General features: G+C 46.5%; 2 protein-coding genes across 7 annotated transcripts in view; one reads left to right on the top strand and one right to left on the bottom strand.

Moving 5' to 3' along the window:
• The window catches only part of ARNT2 (aryl hydrocarbon receptor nuclear translocator 2), a 202,018-nt gene that overhangs the window by 31,235 nt on the left and 150,217 nt on the right, over window positions 1-20,566 (top strand). For 3 of the 6 annotated variants that reach the window (XM_031668435.1, XM_031668433.1, XM_031668436.1), the window contains exon 2: window positions 16,692-16,806. In XM_031668435.1, coding sequence (XP_031524295.1) covers window positions 16,692-16,806 — 115 coding nt within the window. Of the gene's footprint in view, window positions 1-5,649; window positions 5,960-6,973; window positions 7,607-7,658; window positions 8,422-16,691; window positions 16,807-20,566 lie in introns of those variants that run through there. The other 3 variants (XM_017960858.3, XM_017960857.3, XM_031668434.1) reach the window with 3 other exon arrangements.
• On the bottom strand, window positions 946-9,642 carry LOC116275781 (histidine-rich glycoprotein-like). The gene is given in 4 exon segments (XM_031668437.1): window positions 946-1,019; window positions 8,895-9,036; window positions 9,039-9,322; window positions 9,370-9,642. Coding segments are annotated over 4 exon segments (690 nt in total). The 5' UTR covers window positions 9,560-9,642.

Below are 20,566 nucleotides of genomic sequence, written 5' to 3'. Positions count from 1 at the left end.
TTCCTCCTGAGAAGAGCTGTTATTGGGGCAGTCCCTGCTTCAGAAGCAGCAAGGTCCGTTGCTGCTGAGCAGAGGCTGCCCCGGCCTTTGAACTGGCTTCCTTTCATCCTGGGCCCCGGTCCTCCCTTTTCCACCCCTTCCCATAGAACAATTTGCCTCCCAGTCCAAACAGCTGCGCCCCCCCAATGCACATTGCTGACCCCACAGCCCCCTCGCATTCCTCTGGCTCCGAGGCCAGGTTCCCTCCCTCCCTCTGTCCACAGGAGCAGGCAGTACTAAGGTTATGCTGTCCAAGGCCATTACTGGCTTAGAGGTGGGAGGTGTGTGGCCTTCAGAGACAGCTTTGAAATGGCTGTGGATCACTTGGCACTGATTTTGCACCTGAATAACTGAGAACCTTGTATGTGCCTCTTAGGGCAGCACTCAGAGCAAAATTTATCCATTCATTGACTCATTTATTCATCCGTGTAAAAAATATGTGTTGATGGTAAAAGGAATTTGAGGAGATATGGGCAAAACAAGGAAAAAAAAATGTGTTGAATGGCTAGTGCGTCCCAGCTAGAATGCCATGCACATGTGCAATTGTGAGCAGACTGTCTTCAGCTAACTGCGCAGGAAGCCTCTACTTCCTACAGCCCAAGTCATCCCTTCCTTCATCCTTCCCCCTCCCTGCACAGCTCCCCTCATTATTCAGCTTTTCCCTCCCACCTTTACCTACAGACTCAGGGATGAGCCCCTTCGTCTTGGATTGATGCTTCATCAGCCTGGGTGGGGCAGCTGTAGGTGAAGTCTCAACATCTTACGAGGTCTGGACTCTGATCTTGCTGAGTTTCAGGATGCTGGCAGGTAAAGCAGCTGGGATCTGAGCAGTTACCAAGGCTTCCAGGAACGCAGTTCTGTGGGACCCACTCAATCTCAAACAAGGCGACAAGGAAAGCATGGCCATCACTGAAGGGTGTGGTGATTCCATATGACAAATGAATAGACACTGCTTCCTGACCTCGGGGAGGTCCTCCTACCTGGGGAAACAGAAACACATACTCAGCAAGTGAGGGATTGTAACCATGTTATGTTGCCTCACCACATCCATCCAGGTGTCCCCATCATGGTGCCACCTCCATAGGGTTTGAGTTAAATGTACAGGAAGTGCAGGTTGCTGTCCACTGTCTAAAGTAGGCAGTGATACTCCCAAGACACCCACATCCTCCAGATGATTAGCCATCTGGTATACTGGTGGGGGTCTGTGTTTTCTTCATGACTGGTGTGGGCCCTGGCACCAGGAAGGATGGTAGCTGCTTTCATTGTGGCTGGACAACAATCAGTACATGTGAAGAAGGGGCACATGTCCCTGGTTATGTGGACAGTCTTCATTTGTGCCTGGGATTTTAATGTCTCTGCATGCTATCCGGTTTAGTATTTGTCCCACTCTCTTTCAAAGGTGTGGGTTTTGCGTGATAATTGAGAAGGCCAGGGTATCTGTGAGCCCAGCGGGCGGGACTCAAGCTTGACTCACCTTGTCGGTTACTTCCTGGTTAAACAGTGTTTAGAATCCACCAACTTATTGCCTCCTCCAGAGACTTCTGCACCCATCCCACTGATTGTCTCTCCCGTTTTGTGCTGTTTGGTGCCTCTGGTTCCCAGAGCTCTCTGGATTTACCTGCTGTGTCACTTTTCACACAGCTTGTCCCTGGCTGTTTGCTGGTCCTTCTTCTCCCATCTTGATGGGCTCCATCTTTCCTTTCTGTATATTCAGGGCCTTGTACTGTGCTGTGGAATAACCTCAGTCTACCCTTTGTGGAGAGAAGTGGGCCTTCACTCCTCATTGCTCCCAGCATCAAGAAGTCACGAGGTTGCGAAGGGAGCCACAGGAGGAACTGCACACTCGGCAGGCCACCGTTAACCTCTTGGCCCGACTTCAGAGCCAGTGGCAGTGTCTCCCCCACCTTGAATAACTCATCTTTTAATATTTTCTTTGCCAGAGTCTCACCCTCTCCATCTCTCTTATCCTGTTTTTGTCGCCTCTCCTCTTGTGTGGCCTCATCTCCTCGGTTTTTACTTTCTTGAATATTTCAGATTGTTTACCATGCACATTTACTACTGTACTAATCAGAAAACCCTGAATATCATCACACCCAGGACATGGTGATAATGATGCTTCTTTCACAGTGTTGCTGTGCAGATTTATGAGCCTGCTCAGGGCCTGCTGCCTCTCTGGAACTCAGTAGTTATTTCAGCCTCGAATTCTACCTTTTCCCCATTTCATCACCCTTGTCCCATCCCTGTAGGGAAGTTTGCTCAGCTGGAGGTGGCTACACCATTTCACAACTGCTGGCTTCTCTTCTACTCCCCCAGCTCTGTGTTCCCAGTTCCCACACAGCCCGCCCACAGAACCCAGCATTTCACTTACCTTCGATTACATCACTTGCATTGCTTCCTGATCATAAGAGTATTGTATTCTAAGTTTTTAAAACTCAGAGATAATGGAAAATGGTAAGTGGGCAGTAAAAATCCTATGTAGTCTTACCACTCAGAATTAGCTTTGTTCCTTTTTTAAAAGTATTTACCTACACACACACACACACATACACACACACACACACACACACACAGAGTCTCTTTCTCTGTCTGGACGTACATATATTAGAGGTGTGTTGAGCTAATTCAGTTTTCCTTAATGCTGAATGGCCAAGCATCTATGTTTGGCTGTGATTGAGGCTGATGCTGAATCATTGAATGAAAATATGACATTCTAACAAAAATAGGTATTGTTCTTATGTTATTTTTGTTTATTAAGATTCTTCACATCGTAAAGTTAAACTCTAAGTCAGAAACAGTCGTATCTGGACCTTGCCCACTGCTAGATACTCCTGTGCTTACCATGCTGCAATTTATGATACTAAATATAGACACTTGTTTGCAACTGAGTTTGGTGGAGGAATGAACTACATTGGTTTTGTTAATTATGTCTGGATTGGTGATGATTTACTATAGATGTTATGGTGTGATATGGGTGGCTTTTTTCCCTTATGAATTTTTGAGGTGGCACAGTCGATAAAGTTGGCAATTAATTTGTCCTTATAAAGATATGAAGGATTCCAAATAAGACTTTTTCTTGAAAGATGCATGGTCTAAACAGAAACAGATAGAAAAATCTAAAATCCTAAAGGTTGTTTATTATTGTGAATGCCAGTATACCAAACAATTCCACAAAGACATGATTTATGATATATACTAATGATCTCTTTTATTCTGTTTTACAGTAGTATTTATGGTTCTGCACATATCTTGTCTCAGAAAGAAAATGACAGTCTTTGTAAAAGTAGCAAGCAAGTGTGTTGCCTCTTTTTTTTTTTTTTTGTGACGGAGTCTCACACTGTCACCTGGGCTACAGTGCAGTGGCACAATCTCGGCCCGCTACAACCTCCGCCTCCTGGGTTCACGCGATTCTCCTGCCTTAGCCTCCCGAGTAGCTGGGATTATAGGCACGCACCACCACGCTAGGCTAATTTTTTGTATTTTTAGTAGAGACGGGGTTTCACTGTGTTGGTCAGACTGGTCCCGAACTCCTGACCTCGTGATCTGCCCACCTCAGCCTCCCAAAGTGTTGTCTCTTAATATTTGTCTTCTTTCCTCACTTCCTATTAAATGTAACTATTTGGTAAAGTTCTTGATAATTGATTTGCACATAAATTTTGCATATAAAATTAATAGCTTTTGCCATATGATCAAAGATTATTGCACATTTCATTCTTGCAATAATATTTACATTTATACACCATCTGACTGGGAGAGTTCAAAATACATCATACATACAAGGAGCTTTTTAATCTGAGTACATCTAGAATGCAGATTTACATTTGAAAGTGAATATGCAGACTTGAGCAATAAGTTCATGTGGCATGCCTTATTTGTAGTATTGATGTTGTTATGCTGTAGATGTAGAGATGATGGTGACCTGAGTATCGTAAGGTCATTGATCATGCACAAGTTCAGGGATGCCAGAAATGATCTTGCAATAGGTATTTGACTGTTTGTCCTTTCAAAGGCCAAGGCATTCATTTAGAAGCCATGGCCAAATAATAGGTTTTGGGCAAATAATGTAGCTGAAGCTGAACTTTGATGGATCCCTGATAAATATGTTTGCATATATGATTTTGTATCCTGCTCTATTAACTTACTCTTAGCATTTTCCTGTAACATTATCTTTGAAATCATGATATTTAAAGGCTGAGTAATTTTTATCTGGAAGTGTTCCATAATTTATGAGCTTTTCTCCTTATGTCAGACTTGTTAGTTCATTTGGTTTCTGTTCACTTCCAGCTGCCTTTGGACAGTCAACATGCATCTTGGTCATTCATTTTTCCCCCCTACCTTTCATATCCTTAGCTACTGTGAAGAGGCCTCTGCAGTCATTGAGAACTGGCCTCTTATCTTTTATGCAGGAAGGTCCATCAGGTATCTGAAGACAGTTTTATCCCTCCTTCTGCCTCAAGGACTCTCCAGGCTGACAAGTTGTGTCTCACCGGCAGGTCCTCCTCAGTGAACCCTTCACCAACCCATGGTTCTTTCTGGTATTTTCGAATGTGGAGAATCAGAGCATTGAGCCCTCCTGCACACTCTCCCATGCCATTGCACCAGCAACCCATGCCTTGCCCTTTCTTGTGCAGGGTCTGTCTTACTGCACTGGGCTCCTGATTCCCCAGACTCAGGTCCTGGTAGGCCAGAGTCTAGGTTTTGACTGAGACTCCTTCTAAGACCTCATTAGGGACATTCATTCCACTGACGGACACAACGCCTTCCAACCCAGATGTTCTGGCTGGCTTCCGTGTGATTGGTGACACACACTTTCTTCTGATGGTCGCGCACAGAGTGGGGCAGGTTGAATGGGTCACTCATCCTTGTTGTCTTGCTCCAGAATCATAACCTTGACAGTAGCCTCTCTACATTTCTTCCACTGGAATTACTGGTTAGCCATCTTCCTGCTGGGTCTGTTTTATTTTTGCCCCTTTTACACATTTCAACACAGAGATTATAGGCCTTCAGCTTGCAGGGTGGAGAAGGAAGCTGGAGTTAGTGGGTTCGGATACTAGTGGGAACATGGGGAGTGACACCGTAGTGTGCTGTAGTGCAGTGCCCCTGTTCCAGAGGAGAGCCAGAGCCCTACCTGAGCCAGCACTGTTAGCTGAGGTGGGAGGACATCTCCCCAGGCTGCCTTGGGACTGGTTTCAATTCCCTAATGCCAAAACCTGCCTGCCTGATAGAAGGGGCTCAGGCAGGCATCCAGGGCTCAGCGTCCAGGCTGGAAGCACCAGCCAGAGGAGGCAGGACCTGGCTTCTTCTTACTTTCTCGGGTCCAGTGGCCATCCTCTTCTCTATTGCAGAGACCCTGGTCCAGCCTGCCGATCAGAAAAGAATGTCTTACACAGGATCTCACAGCTGGTTAAAGCCAAGCAAGGATCTGCAGTCAGAGTTCTCTGATTCTCAGTCTAATGATTTTTCTGCACACTGTGCTATAAAAATGCTACCCCATGGAGGTCCTTTGGGAATCATGTGTGCTGTCTTCATTCCAGAAGTCAGAGGGACCCTCCCTTGCTTACACTTCAAGAAAAATCCTTTATTATCTCTCACTGAAATGTTTGGATAAGAATCTAGATTTTTCAAATGTGCATTCGTTATGGTTGCACAGGAAATCCAAGTAACTGATTTTTCAGAACCTAAGCAGTTAATGCTAGAAATTTTGCTGCAAATAAATTGATCAGTATGCAAGACAGTTGTCACGGCTGAATCATGGTCCACAGTTAAGGTAAACAGATCTGTGATGACATTTTCTGAGCAGAATACAAATGCAGCTACATTTCCTCCCAGAGGTTTCTGACATTTCTTCTACACGGATAACAGATTCTTCTAAGAAGGTGTTGGTCACAAGGAAGAAAGATCTTTGTTTAATCCCTCTGAAAAGGTAGGGCTGTGATATTTGATGTGCTTTCTGTGAAGAGAATTGTTCTAAGAGAGATGAATATTGAGAAGAGCATTTTTCTTTGGTTAGTTGCCTGCCCTCACCCTACTCCCACCCGTGGAAAGAGTCTTTTGGTTTTTCGTTTATTTGAATGGCCATTAAAATATTGTATGTTATCATGTGGTGAAACTTTGCATGTAATTAATTTTTTCCCAATGTAAAGATCAGGGGATATTTTTCTTACTTGGATTCACATGAAATAGTGGGGAGAGCAATATGTCTTTTTTTCATTTCTTCCTGTTCCTTTCATCTGTAATGCTCTCAAGTTCCACATTTTTTCCAGGTTTTCGCTGCCTACACTGTATTACAGGAATTCTACACAGTATGTCTGCATCTGAAATGTGAAATAGTCTACAGCTAGATGCTGCATTATAAACCAGATATGTTTTCTGTGTTACGGTGAACCTTACAAAATCCTTAGCTTGTACTGATTTTTAAATGAGCTCCAAACCTCATTCCAACTTTGTCTAAGAGCAGACAGTCATTTCCCCTCTGTGTGTAATGGGAAACAATTTCCTGAGGGGATATTTGCATTTGGAGTCAGACTGCTGCGAATACAGATATTTCTGTCTATTTGTGCATTTGCCATTGGTTATGATCAGGGATCCTGAGCAGAGATCTAGATGAGAGGGTCGCATTTGAGTGGGGGAATAACTCTCGATCGGTAGGAAGTTGCAGTTGGGATAAAAGACCAGAAAGCTCCAGGGACTGGAAAGGAACAAGAAAGCATACCCCTCAGAGGGGACTAAAGGAATCTGCTCAGAAATTCTGGAGCAGTCAAAGGAACACTTTTAGGAAAGGGCATCTTTCCTGTCGTACTTTGTTCCTCCCAGAGCATTTTTTGCAGTCCATTGCCAGGTTAGCATAGGGGTGGTGTCCTCCAGGAAGCCTTCTCAGATCCTCCCAGCCGTCCCCACCACATGGTGTCCAGCATCTCTCACAGCATGCATTTCTCAGTGTGAAGTTACTGGGCTCTGTGCCTCCATCACACTCAAGACTGAACTTGTCAGAGGCAGGATTGGGTCCTTTCATCTCTGACCATTGTTCAGCTTCTAGCACAGCCCCCGGCTCCAAAGAAGAGCTTTGCAAAGGCTGCTTATAATTGAAACAGAGACCGCTTCCTCACAGCAACCTCTGCAAAAGGAAATAATGTCCTGATGAACTCCACGTCTTAGTTGAGGAGAGACTGAGGCAAATAGTGATGAAGCCAGAGCTAGAAGTAGGCTGCTACTGAATGTGTGGCCCCCTGAATCAATGAACCGAGGAATGCATGAGCACGTGTGCCTCTACTTTGCTGCAGAAGTCCTCCTGTATCGAGCATGTGTGGCATGGTAGTTGTAAATATGCAACCGGCCCAATCATATTTTTCTTCCGTCTCTAGACATTTTTTGCCCCATACAGTGTAGGAGGATCAGGTGACCAAGGTTTTTCAGAATTTTCCCTTTTTGGGATCTGACGCCGACACACTATTTTGAGGCAGTGACATCATCTCTTTCCTCTGGCATGCCCTCCTTGCGGCTCCACCATTCAGGCCTTGCCATCTCTCACCTGGACTGCTGTGACCTTCATTCATTCCCAGGAGAAGTCCAGGTACAGTAAGAATGAATCACCAGGGACCAGACCTAGACTGGGTAGGGGAGGGGTTGTTCAGAGACTGGCCTCCTTGAGGAGTGATATTTGGGCAAAATCTAAATGACTGTAAGGAATTAATGAGGTGAAGAGAGGGAGGAGAGCTTTCTTGCCAGAGGACATAGCATATACAAAGGTCCTGGGGTCGGAACGGAACATAGTGTGTTCAACGAACTGATAAGGCAGTGTTGCTGGAGCCAGAGAGGTAGGCTGGAGAGGTGGGCAGTGGCCTGACCACACAGGAACAAGTTGATCATGGCAGGGAACTCCAGGTTTGGGCTAAGAGGAAAGAAAATGTGTTAGAGGACGGAGGCAAGGGCTGGCCTTGTCTGATATGGCTTCCGAGTGCGGAATGAGTGGGAAGGGCAAGAGTGGATGCATGAAGGTCAGGGGTGTCCTGAGCCAGGCCAGCAGCAGAGCTCAGAAGATGGAGAGACCTCTCGGAGGTAGCAGAGAGCTTGCTGGTGGATTGGAGAAGCAGCAGCCGAGGCAGCGCTGCTGCCAGGAGCTTGGATGAGATCACCTAGGAGGACACATAGGATAGGAGGCTGCACAAGACGCCCTGAGATCTGGAAGAGGAGGGAGAGCAGGCAAAGGAGGCCTAGAAGGAGGGGCCTGAGGCAGGAGGTGAAGGACATGGGCCTGGAAGACCAGGCGAAAATGCTTGAGATGGAGCAGGAGGCCACATCCCCATAGAAGGTCAGGGGCAGAAGAGCCACTGTTTTCCTTCACAAGAGTGGCCTCCTGATGATGGCAGCTCTGTAGTGGGATGACAGGCAAGTCTGACTGGAGAAGGTTGAAGGAAGCATGGTAGGGAGGAACTGGCGAGGTGAAGCAGCTCTTTGGTGGCTTTGCTTCATAAAGGGGAGCGGGTTACTTTGCCACAATTCCAAACTTTTCCTTGTGTAATGGAAAATTTGGCCTTGGCTTTTGAGATTTATTTGAATTTTGATGTGTGTTATAGAATGTGTTCATGTTTCTGTGCTGCACCAGACGCCTGTCTTTTCTAAATGTGGCAAACCCTCAGCTGCATGGGGAAATCGAGGTGAGGGTCCCATTCTTCACTCCCATTTCAGATGAGCTCCTTGCCAGGCACTGCTTGGGCTGCCTGTGGCGAACTGGAAACAAGAGGGAATGGATGACTTGTCCAGGATTCCTGGGGTTCCTTCCAAAGGGTGTGTAGGGCTGTGGGGTCCCAGGGCTGTGACAAATGCAGGGGCACACTTCCCCACTCAGGCAAAGCTCTTACCATCAGCGAGGAGGAGGCTGTTCCCTGTCAGGTCTGGGGTGGGCTGTGTGTGTGGTTTGTGTGTATGTGGTGTGTGTGTGGTGTGAGAGAGGTGTCTGTGGTATGTGTGTGAGTAGTGTGATGTGTGTTTGTGGTGTGTGTGTGTGGTGCGTATGTTGGTTTGAGTGGTTTGTGTGGTGAGATTTCTGTGAGCGGTGCATGTGTGTGGTGTATGTATGGTGTGTTTATTGATGTGAATGGTGTGTGCGTGTGTGGTTTGTGGTGTGTGTGCTGTGTGGGGGTGTATGTATATGAGTGGTGTGGTGTGTGAGCAATGTGTATTGTTTGTGAATGATGTGTGGTGTATGTGAGTTGTGTGTGTGTGGTGCGTGTGAATGCTGTGTATGTGTTGATGTGAGTGGTGTGGGTGGTGTGTGTGTGGTGTGTCCGAATGTGTGTGTATGTGAATGGTGTGCATGTATGTTGTGAGTGGTATATGTGTGGTGTGTGTGTGAATGGTGTGTATGTGTTGTGGTGTGAGTGGTGTGTGTGGTGTGTTGGTGTGATTGCGAATGGTGTGTATGTATGTTGCTGTGAATGGTGGGGGAGTGCGGGGTGTGTGAGTGGTGTGTGATGTGTTGGTGTGTGTGAATGGTGTGTGTGGTGTATGTGTGAATACTGTGCATGTATGTTGACTGATGTGCGTGTGGTGTGTGAGTGGTGTGTGTGTGTGTTGATGTGAGTGGTGTGTGTGGGGGTGTGTATGATGTGTGTGGGTGTTGTGTATGTTGATGTGAATGGTGTGTATGGAGTGTGCGTGGTGTGTGTCAGTGGTGTGTATATGTGCTGATGTGAGTGGTGTATGCAGGGTGTGTGAGGTGTGTGAGTGGTATGTATATTGTGTTGGTGGAGAGTGGGGTGTGTATGAAACTGATGTGTGTTGATATAGGGTATATGTGTGTGTATATGTGTTGAGAGTGGTGTGGGGGTGTGTGGTGTGTGTGAGTGTTGTGTGTGTGTGAGTGTTGTGTATGTGTGTTGATGTGGTGTGTGGAGTGTGTGGTGTGTGCAGGTGTGTATGTGTGAGGTAGTAGAGGGGTGTGTAGTGTGTGTAGGTGCTGTGTGTGTGTGTGGAGTGTTGTATGTGTGTTGATGTGAGTGTGTGTGTGGGAGGTGTGTGTGGTGTGTGCAGGTATTATGTGTGTTGAGGGTGGGGGGTGTGTGTGTGTTGTGTGTGTGTTGTGTATGTGTGTTGAGAGTGGTGGGGGTGTGTGTGGTGTGTATGTGTGTTGATGTGAGTGGTGTGTGGGGTGTGTGCAGGTGTGTATGTGTGTTGAGAGTGGTGGGGGTGTGTGTGTTGTGTGTGTTGTGTATGAGGAAGTGGGTAGAGGGTGTGCTATGGTGTGTATGTGTTGATGTGAGTGGTGGTGTGTGGGGTGTGTGCAGGTGTGTATGTGTGTTGAGAGTGGTGGGGGTGTATGTGTTGTGTGTGTGTTGTGTATGTGTGTTGAGAGTGGTGGGGGTGTGTGTGTTGTGTATGTGGTATTTGATGTAGAAGGGATTAATATTACACACAGGTATTGTGTATGTGTGTTGAGAGAATTGGTGGGGTGTGTGTGGTGTGTGTGTGTGTTGATATGGGGTGTGTGCAGGTGTGTATATGTGTTGAGGTGGTGGGGGTGTGTGTGTGGTGTGTGTGTGTGTTGTGTATGTGTGTTGATATGGGGTGTGTGCAGGTATTGTGTTTGTGTGTGTTGAGAGTGGTGGGGGTGTGTGTGGGGTGTGTGTGTTGTGTATGTGTGTTGATGTGGGGTGTGTGCAGGGAGTATTGTGTATGTGTGTTGAGAGTGGTGGGGGGTGTGTGTGTGGGGTGTGTGTTTTTGTGTGTGTGTTGATGTGAGTGGTGTGTGGGAGTGTGTGTGGGTGTGTGCAGGTGTGTGTATGTGTGTTGATGTGAGTGATGTGTGTGGGGTGTGTGGGTTGTATGAGTGCTGTGTATGTGTGATGTGAGTGATGTGTGTGGTGTGTGCAGGTGTTGTGTATGTGTGTTGATAGTGGTGTGTGTGGGGTGTGTGCAGGTGTGTATGTGTGTTGATGTGAGTGGTATGTGTGGGGTGTGTGTTGTGTATGTGTGTTGATGTGAGTGGTGTGTGTGGTGTGTGTGTGGTGTGTGCAGGTGTGTATGTGTGGATGTGAGTGGTGTGTGTCAGGTGTGGGGGTTGGAGTGTTGTGTATGTGTGTTAATGTGGTGATGTGTGTGGTGTGTGTGAGTGTTGTATATGTGTGTTGATGAGAGTGATGTGTGTGGGTTGTGTGCAGGTGTGTATGTGTGTTGATGTGAGTGGTGTGTGTGTGGTGTGTGGGGTGTGAGCAGGTGTGTATATGTGTGGTGGGGTGTGTGTGTGTGTGTTGTGTATGTGTGTTGATGTGAGTGGTGTGTGTGGAGTGTGTGTGGTGTGTGCAGGTGTGTATATGTGTTGAGAGTGGTGGGGGTGTGTGTGGTGTGTGTGTTGTGTATGTGTGTTGATGTGAGTGATGTGTATGGGGGTGTGTGGTGTGTGTGAGCAGTATGCATGTGTGTTGATGTGATGTGTGTGTGAGTGGTGTGTGACGTGTGTGGGTGGGAGACAGGATGGAGGAGGCCGGTGCAGCATGGACTGGGTGCAGGCTCCAGCTCAGGACTCAGCTCCGCATAGGGAGGGCCGAGCGGGGTCTGCACTCCCTCCTGAGATCCGGGTGGGCCTGCCAGCTGGTGTAGAGACACGACTCTGGGTAGACGGACCGCTGGAGGTCGGCACAGGTGGAGCACCTCATCTCAGGCTGCCGGGGTTTTGCAGCTCCTCCTTCTGTCTCTGGCCACAGCTTCATGCGGGAAAGTGTTATGAGTGGAGTGCTGAGGTGTTCAGAGGGCCTTCTTGCCCCCGCTGCCCCTCTGACCTCTCTTGCAATCCTGTGAATTAGAACCAGAAAAGCAACATTATAGAAGTGACTCAAGTCCTTACCATAGCGAAATGATTCTAAGTGGTGTTAGCATCTGTGTGTATTTTTATTGAACACTTACACGTGCTTACGCTGTGCCAGGCATCATTCTAAGTGCTTTACAACTACTAGCTTCTTTAATCCTCATAACTCCAGGAGGTGCGTTGCTCTGCCCATTTTGCAGATAGAAAACCAAGGCACAGAGAGGCTAAGTAATATGCTCAAGGGTTATATAAAAATCACACATACATACACTTATAATGTCTGCTTGGAAAGACATTCTCTTCTAGGGGAAAGTAACAGAGGAGAAGGAACATTTCTTCTGCTAGACATCATAAATAATTGGCTTTCCTTAATACTCACAATAACCATGTGATGTAAGTATTTTCCTGAACTTACAGAGGAGGAGTCTGAAGCTTAGTGAGGTTCAATAGCTTGCCCACAGACCCCATGGCTAGATGGAGTGACCCCAAAGCATGAACATGTCCTACATGCCATACAACTTTCATCTGGGCCTGTGATGGAGAATCGTGGCCTTAGCACGTCTCTTGCTGCCCCAGGGAAGAATAGTGGCCTTAGCACGTCTCTTGCTGCCCCAGGGAAGGTGCCTCCGCCTGGGCACCACAAGGGACGGGGACCCCACAGTGGGTGGCCAAACACATAAGAGCCTGCTCTGCCCTTCACTAGCCGTGTTACAGGGATCAAGGCTGACCGGTCCCTGCCGAGTTTCCTAATCTGTAAAATGGGATGAATTTCCATTTACCTCATAGGGTGGATGTAAAACTTGTGCAAAGAAGATGGCAGAGTGCCAGGAACACAGTTGGTGCCCAGCATAAATCTTAGTTTAGGTAAAATTTTTTCATTGTTCTTTAAGCCAATCCGTCCCATTATTGGACACTTACTATTTAAAAAGGGCTTCCCCTTCCTCTGTCTCTGTCTCATTCATTCATTGCTTCTAGTTCTCACCAGTTATGTATACTTTCTCCTGTGTCTTCCACATGAAACCCTTTAAAAAGTATTATTCTATTTGTGTCACTCAATTGACATATCATTAAATTAACATTAAATTAACACATGCTTTGGGAAAGCAAACTAGAATATTCCAAAAAACAAGAAGAGCTTTTAGGAGAAAATAAAACCCACCTGTAATTCTCACAACACAAATAGCCAAGTTTTACATATTGGTGTATTTCTATCTGCCTTATAGTCCTTTTTCTGTGCATAGAACACATGCACACACACACACACACACACACACACACACACACACACCCTCCCTCTCATCTCCCATCACAGCGAGGGAGAAGCTATGTTTGTGTTAGGTCCAGGACAGCGGGGAGTGTGTTTGCTGTGTGTCAGGGGTGTACTTGTGCGTGGATATTCTAATGTCTGTTGACACAGACTGCTGAGCTCTCCTCTGGAAAGGCTCTACTCATATACACCCACAGCTGCAGGGTATGGCGGTGGCTGCAGTCACCCTGGAGGTATCCGAAGTGTGATTTCCTCCCTATACAGTGCAGTGGTCAGTTCTCTGTGAGTGAAATTCAGAAACCCTGGAGCAAATCAACAACTGACTTACAGGGCTGCTCTTCATCTGAAGGTTTAGCTTTCTTTGATCTATTGATACCAGGCCTTATCTTTCGGACTGTCACCTCCAACCTGGTCAGGGACCTTCCTAAGCCACCTTCTTTGGGTGGACATTCCAACAGCTTTGCTTGCTTGAACTTGAGTCACAGAGAAAAGATGCCAGATTTAGGAAGTGGGTAGTTACCTTTCCAGGGAAGGCTGACAGCTGACACATTATAGATATGGACATAGATTGCAGAGGAGAGAGACTTGTTTTCTCACTTTTGTTTGAATTTATTAAGGGTGGCTCCTAAAAATCAACATTAGAGAAAATATTTTATCTTTAAAGTCAATTTTAGTCTCATCGATTGCATTTTCTGTTTGGCTTATTTAGTATCCAGAACACTTAGTTACCAAAAATAGCATTTGATAAAATGAGGCATCCATTCCTTAAATAAACTTTTTAAAGTAGGCATAGGAGCAGATTCCTTGACAACAGAAAGAATGTCTGTCTTAAACCAGCAGCTCATTCCAGTTAAATGCAAGGCTCAAGCAAGATTGCTTACCATCAGCATAATCATGATCATTTTAACTATTGTTGCTTGAGTGTCTTGTTTTCCCAATCACTACATTAGGCTCATCACATACCTTGTCCTTAATTATTAAAATGCCCCTTCAAGGTCCATATTATGAACATTTCACAGCTGACACTTTGACCTAGAGTAGCCCCGTCACTCATAGCTGGGAAGTGTCTGAGTTGTGATTTGAATCCAGATATATTTGACTGCAAAGTAGTGACTTTCTTTTACTTCACGATAGGTCATTTTTACTCAATATTGCTCTGAAAGTTCTGGCCAATGAAATAGGACATGAATAAAAGAAACTACACATGAAATAAGACAAGAAAAAGAAAGGTCACTTGTGGGCACCCACGCAGGTCATCTAATTTCTCTTTGCCTTGGTCCCTTCATCTGTTGGAGGAAAGAAGTGACTAGGTTTTCAGTATTCCTTATCCTTTACCCCACCAGCCAAGGTTTTGGGGAGCTTCACTTTTTTCAACTTATATTACCAGAACTATTGGCATTTTTGTTTTACCCAAATTAAATTCAGGTGATTGGAACAGAGAAGGGATGACAACCTTTCTAGGATTACCAACAATGGCTAAGATCTCCTCCAGCCTGAAATTTCAACTGGAAGGCAGGAACAAGGTAATGGCTTTAAAATACCAAAACTTGTGCTGCTTAGAACATTAGCTGAGCAGGTGATACGTTTTTAAAGTTTCCACAATTAGAGGTATTTATGATATACTGGGATAACCAAAGCTAAGCAAACTTCTTTATATAGGTAGGACTTCTCAATATGTTTTTAGTGGACTTTGGAATCTCCAAGAAAGGGGGTAAGTGCACAGCTTTTTTCTTAACTTATTTGACCACAGAACTCTGTTTCTTGGAGAATCTTAAGGGGCTGCTGTTCTGTGGAACTTATTTTAAAAAGTAGTGACTTTCATTGTCATCTGTCTTTGTTCTAACAGTGATTCTGCCCTTCAATTTGGGGACATAATGGACTCAATGTGTTTTAGCCTCCATTTCAGAAAAATATAAATATTTTATCAAAGCAGGCAGATGATAAGGTTGTTGGGTTATTGCTTTTAATACTGTCTAGCTGTCACAAACTCAGTTATCTAAAGGGGAGAGAATTACTTTAAGAGGAAGATTTTTTTCCCTTGAGGACTTTTCGATGTGTACCTTGGTTTAAAAAACAAACAAAAGTGTGGTCATTCCCAGAGTTTTATGGACACAGCCGAGTGACTAAATTAAGATTTTGTTTATTGTGAAATTGTATTGTGTATTGTAAAATTCTTCTTCAAGAGTTTTGAGTGGGATAGTTCAAGTTGAGCTTCAAATGTGTTTATTAAACATACAGTGTTTTGGGGCATAACTGTGGGTCAGCTGTCACAGGACTCCCTGAGTTCTGCTGAAAGGAAACAGAGCAGAAACCTACACCAGCCGTGTACTGTCAACATCACTAGGCATCTCTCTCCACTAAGAAGGGCTCAGATTCCTTATGTATCCTGACCCATCTTTTTTTAAATATATTTTTGTACATTGCTGCTTCCCTTCTTCCCCTGGGTAAAAGTTGAGCTAAGAAAAGCTAACACTGTGGAAGTCCTTCCCAACCACAGTAAACAGAATCACAGAGGCCATTTGAAATATTTGTCGAGCCATGGAATGGTCTGAGAAAGGGTGCCTGAGCTTAGGAGCTCTCCATTAGGTAGGAAAGAGAGACTTCTTAGTGTGGTTTCTTTGAAATCAGGGATGCTTGACATGACCTTAATGAGCTTCCAAAAGTATCTGGCTTATAGGAAATAATGTCTTGGCCACAATGTGCAGGAAAGGTACTCTCATTTAGTGCCAGACCTTCTTATTCTTTAAATTAATATTTATTCCTGGAAAGGTCCAGCTCTGGAGATACAGGAAGCGTCAGCCTGGCCTGCTGTAGCCTGAAGTGATGCTTTTAACACCCTGGAGCTCACCGTCCTCATCAAGAACAGAGGGGCCAAGCAGGGCTCAGATACTCAGGGCTTCTGAGTCCAGAGTAGGCATGGCAACCAGCCTTTCTGCTTGAACACGAACCCAGGGCAACAGAGCGGGCAGCAGCGGGCACTGCAGCAGGGTGTTGCCTCTTGGGAGTGTGCCCCGTCTGGGTTACCAGGAGTTGGTTCTTTCCCTCAGGCTTTGGCTATGTGCTGCTTAGAACTTAGTGTCAGTGTGATCCTGCTGGTCCTGGCTCAGGCCATCTGAAGGGAGAGGGCTCACCCGTTATCCTGCCTGAGCCTCCAAGCCAGATTTGGCAGCACTGCTGCACCGAGCTCCAGCCCCTGTGGGCTGCAAAGGTTCCACCCTGATGCTGTCCATTCTTTCCTCCTTCATAGATGGTGTGCAGGAATTCCTTTCAAAAGATTCCTGTGCATCTTACCTGCCTCCAGGTGGTCAGGAGACAGGAGTCCCTTATGAAAGCTGCGAAGCTGTTTTAATTCTGTTTAACCACAGTTCCGATCAGTAAATATGAGAGTACTGCCAGAGATACTCTTTTCCAGAGAAAGAGGAAAGACTTGCCCCAGTTGCATAGCTGATGATGGCAGAGTGGCCTGCTGGATGCAGGTCCCTGGGCTCTCCACGCAGGTGGTGCTTCTGGTACTGCATGACAACTTTTCTTGCCTGTTACTGGGCTTTTCTGGCATTGACAAAACCTCTTGTCTTTGCTGAATTCCAGAAATGGCTTCAGACATACCTGGATCTGTGACATTGCCCGTTGCCCCCATGGCGGCTACCGGACAGGTGAGGATGGCGGGGGCCATGCCTGCCCGTGGAGGAAAGCGGCGTTCCGGGTAAGTGACCTCAGCGTTTCCAGGAATTGGCTTAATAAATGTTGAGCAATGCTCTTGACCTGTTAGGAAAATATTGTTTCTCCCCGTCCTGTAGAATAGAAGCTCAGCAGTTTGCATCCTGTTTAGCTTTTGCAAGATTCCTAAATATGCACATGATTTGCTTCTAAGTGTTTTGGGCCTCGGCACCCAGCTGGGGACTTCTGTTTGCTTGTCCTTGTGGTGAGAATGTGCTTTGTGATCCTGCTGGGCCCGGCTCAGGCCATCTGAAGGGAGAGGGCTCGCCTGTTATCCTGCCTGAGCCTCCAAGCCAGATTTGGCAGCACTGCTGCACCGAGCTGCAGCCCCTGTGGGCTGCAAAGATTCCACCCTGGTGCTATCCATTCTTTCCTCCTTCATAGATGGTGTGCAGGAATTCCCTTCAAAAGAATTGGCTAAATCTCAGTGCCTGAAGACCAGACCGTTGGCATTGTCTGCTGCTCTGCTAGTGAAGGTGGTAATAATACTAAGTACTATTGTTCTAAGTGTACTTGTTCTGATAGGGCCAGAAATATCATCACTCTTGAGCAGATGGAACCAAAATTGCACCTATTAATGATCCATAATGTTTGTGGCTGTACATAGACCTAAAAAACCAACCAACCAACCAATCAACCAACCAACCAACCAACCAACCAATCAACCAACCAACTACCCACCAACCATCCAACCAACCAAAATCCTGCAGGAAAAACATGACGGACATTTTCAGACTCAATATATCACCTAGCCCCTTTCTCCTGTTGAATCCATTTTATTTTCGATGCACTATTTGATAAACAAGGTTTCTCATGAAGTTGAATCAGTTTGTACTTTTAAAGCAATTTCTGATAACACACGGCTCCTTGGGAATGCAACTGTCCGGTTACAGCAGAACCCACTTCTCACAGCCCAATGCCGATAGGGTAGGCCCATTTTTAGGTGGTCCAATATGATTCTTAAAGGGAACAAAGGTGGAGGCAATAGGAAATATCAGGATCTGAGATGGAGTGTGGCTAGAATGCAAAAGCATATTCAGCCTTGTAATTTTAGGTTGGAAAAAAGACTGTTACGTGTGTTGTGTAGTCTCTAAAGGAGGGCCTGAGGTTTTTATGATGAGGGAGGGGGTTAAAAAAGCCCAGCAACTGAGCTCAGTGGTGATGCCAGCTTTCCCTGTATTCAGCACGCTCACTGCACTCACTGGGTGCTGATGCAGCCAGTTCTCTATCTGCAGCTGCCACCATCTTTACAGCGAGACCAGCAGAGCTATGATGAGCAGTGTTGGTGCCTGGGGCAAAGCTCTGCAGATCAACTCTGTAATAAATGATGTGGCTCACCTCTGGGGCTTCCTGCAAACCCAGCCATCCGTTTTCAACCAGCCATTCTTGCTAACTAGGTGCTAAGCTCAGCAGTTGCTAAAAGAAGACAAGAGGTGTCACCATATCCACTTAATTGATTTTTTACAATTCCAGGCCTTTTAAAATTATTTTAAATGTCTATGTGCACGCTAACTCGCATTCCCTGAGGACAGAGCCCCATTGCTTGCCCAAGTCCTTTTCCAGAAGAGGCCAGCACAGGACTCTGTGATGAGGCAGGTGAGCTGAGTCAGGACCAAGTCCAGGCAGAGATGCTCAGGCCCAGACTAGTACTTACAGGACCAGGGACTGTCTCTGTGCTGGGAAGTCACCTCTGAGCCTCTGCCAGGAGTTTCCTCTTCCCCTCCCGCAGGGCCTGGGCTGCGGTGAGCCGAGGCTACTTCCCTCCTTGGTCTCCATGTTTCTGGCCCCAGCCTGGTGTCCACACCCTGATTTGTGGTTGCTCCTTGAGCTGCTGATTTGACTGGGGACGCAGTCCCATTTCTTTTTATTTTATTTTTAGAGACAGGGTCTCGCTCTGTTGCCCAGGGTAGTCTTGAACTCCTGGCCTCAAGCAGTCCTCACACCTTGGCCTCCCAAAGCGTTGGGGTGACAGGCATGAGCCACTGCATCTAGCTTCAGTCCCATTTCTGAAGAAGTCCTGCCCCACTGTGCTTTCCTTCTCGGGTAACACACACAGCATGGCACTGGAGGCAGATGTGGATCCTGAGCAGGCGGACTCAGAGCCTAGCATTCCACTTAAAGCCTAGGGAGTGAAACATCAAGAAAAGCAATGAGAGAGGAAGGAGGATGAGCAGCAATTGCTGACAAATCACCCAGGGGCGAGGGCATGACCTGTGGAAGGCAAATCAACCAGCTTGACCTCTCTAGGGTGCTTGTCCTCCACCATCCTCACCCCTACTTCCTTTTCCCTGACGGAGGGAGGGGGGCAAACAAACTATGATTCCACTTGCCAAGCCTCAGTGGCTTAGGGATGTATCCTGTGTGTAAGCAAAGAAACCTCCATTTTTACAGGGCTGTTTCCATAGTAATTCTTGCATCTGACGTTTTTACATGTTTTGCTGAAATTCTGTGATTGAGGTCACCGCTGTTCTAGAAGCTCATGATAATAGCTCCTTCGACCACAGCCTAAACACTTAGCTAAGTACAAAGGAGACCCTGATGGAAGTCACTCACTCTCACTGAAATGCAGGTAACCCCTGGCAGGCCCCTGCTCCTGTGCCACAGCACGCATTTCCCACTGCCCTCCCTACTGATGGCATGGTGTGCTTCTACCTCCTTCTTCCTTCTGAGAATGTGGGACATGGTGGAGAGACTCAGAGAGAGAGGGGAAAGAAGAGAGAAGGGGAATGGGGGTGGTGGAAGGGGGCAGTGGCATTGGCAAGGACCTTCCCACACCCCCATTCCTTGCCTAGGTCTTCCCACTCTGACCTGATTATTCTGGTGGAGGGAAGTATCCCAAATTTTCAGGATAACCCCGCTTCCCATCCTAGTGTTTCAAAGCCAAGTAAAACCAACATCTCGCAGTTGGGATCCTCCAGGCCTCCCGCCTGGCCCAGCACGGTGGATCTTCATGGTTTAACTTCCTTCCCACTTCCCTGACAGCCTTCATCAGTAAGCGTCTTAGCAAGCTGCCTGCCCTCCCAGCAGTTGAGACTCAAGGTGAAGGCTCTGAAGTCCCAGATTCTTTCAAAAGTGATTCCACGTGCGTGGGAGAAATGAGCTGAAGCAAGTCACCTGGAATGCACGTTTGTAGTAACCTCCTTGATCTCAGTGACAGTGTGGTGAGGGGTGGGGGGCTTCCTTGGGGACAAATTCAGTTAGGGGGAAGCAGAGGTGACCAGTTAGGGTTTGTGACCATCCCAAAGCTAGCCTTTGTTGGGGATGGAGGGTGGAGGGTGAGGGCAGGGATGTGTCAGTCTCTTTCCACTTGGAGTCCGATCCTGGGCTTCTAAAATAGCATCATTGGGGAAAAACTATTTTCAAGTTACTTATAGCCAAGAGACGAGCATCTCCTTCTAAGGTAACCCTGGGAGCTGCTGGAATGTGGTCAAATTATAGGTATATTTCCGTAAGCAGCTGTTTCTCTTGGTGAGCTTTTATGTGCTAGCATTGCTGCAGTCTGGGCTGGCCAGTCCAGGCTCCAAAGGAGGAGCATTTTCCAGCAGCCCTTGACACTTCACTTCTTGCAGAAGCTTTGGGTTGGCCCGGGATCACTCCTTTACTGTCACTGTGGGACCAACCCTTTTATCTCACTAGAGCATAAGTGACTTCTGTTTAGTGGCTCATATTTGATGAAGCATTATTATGATTACAGTAACTGTTAGGCAGCTTCACATCACTCATTCCTAACTAATTGCAAGTTTGGA

Source organism: Papio anubis, chromosome 7 (assembly GCF_008728515.1).
Source record: "Papio anubis isolate 15944 chromosome 7, Panubis1.0, whole genome shotgun sequence".
Lineage (NCBI taxonomy): Eukaryota > Metazoa > Chordata > Mammalia > Primates > Cercopithecidae > Papio > Papio anubis.
This window is presented reverse-complemented; position numbering and strand designations above follow the sequence as displayed.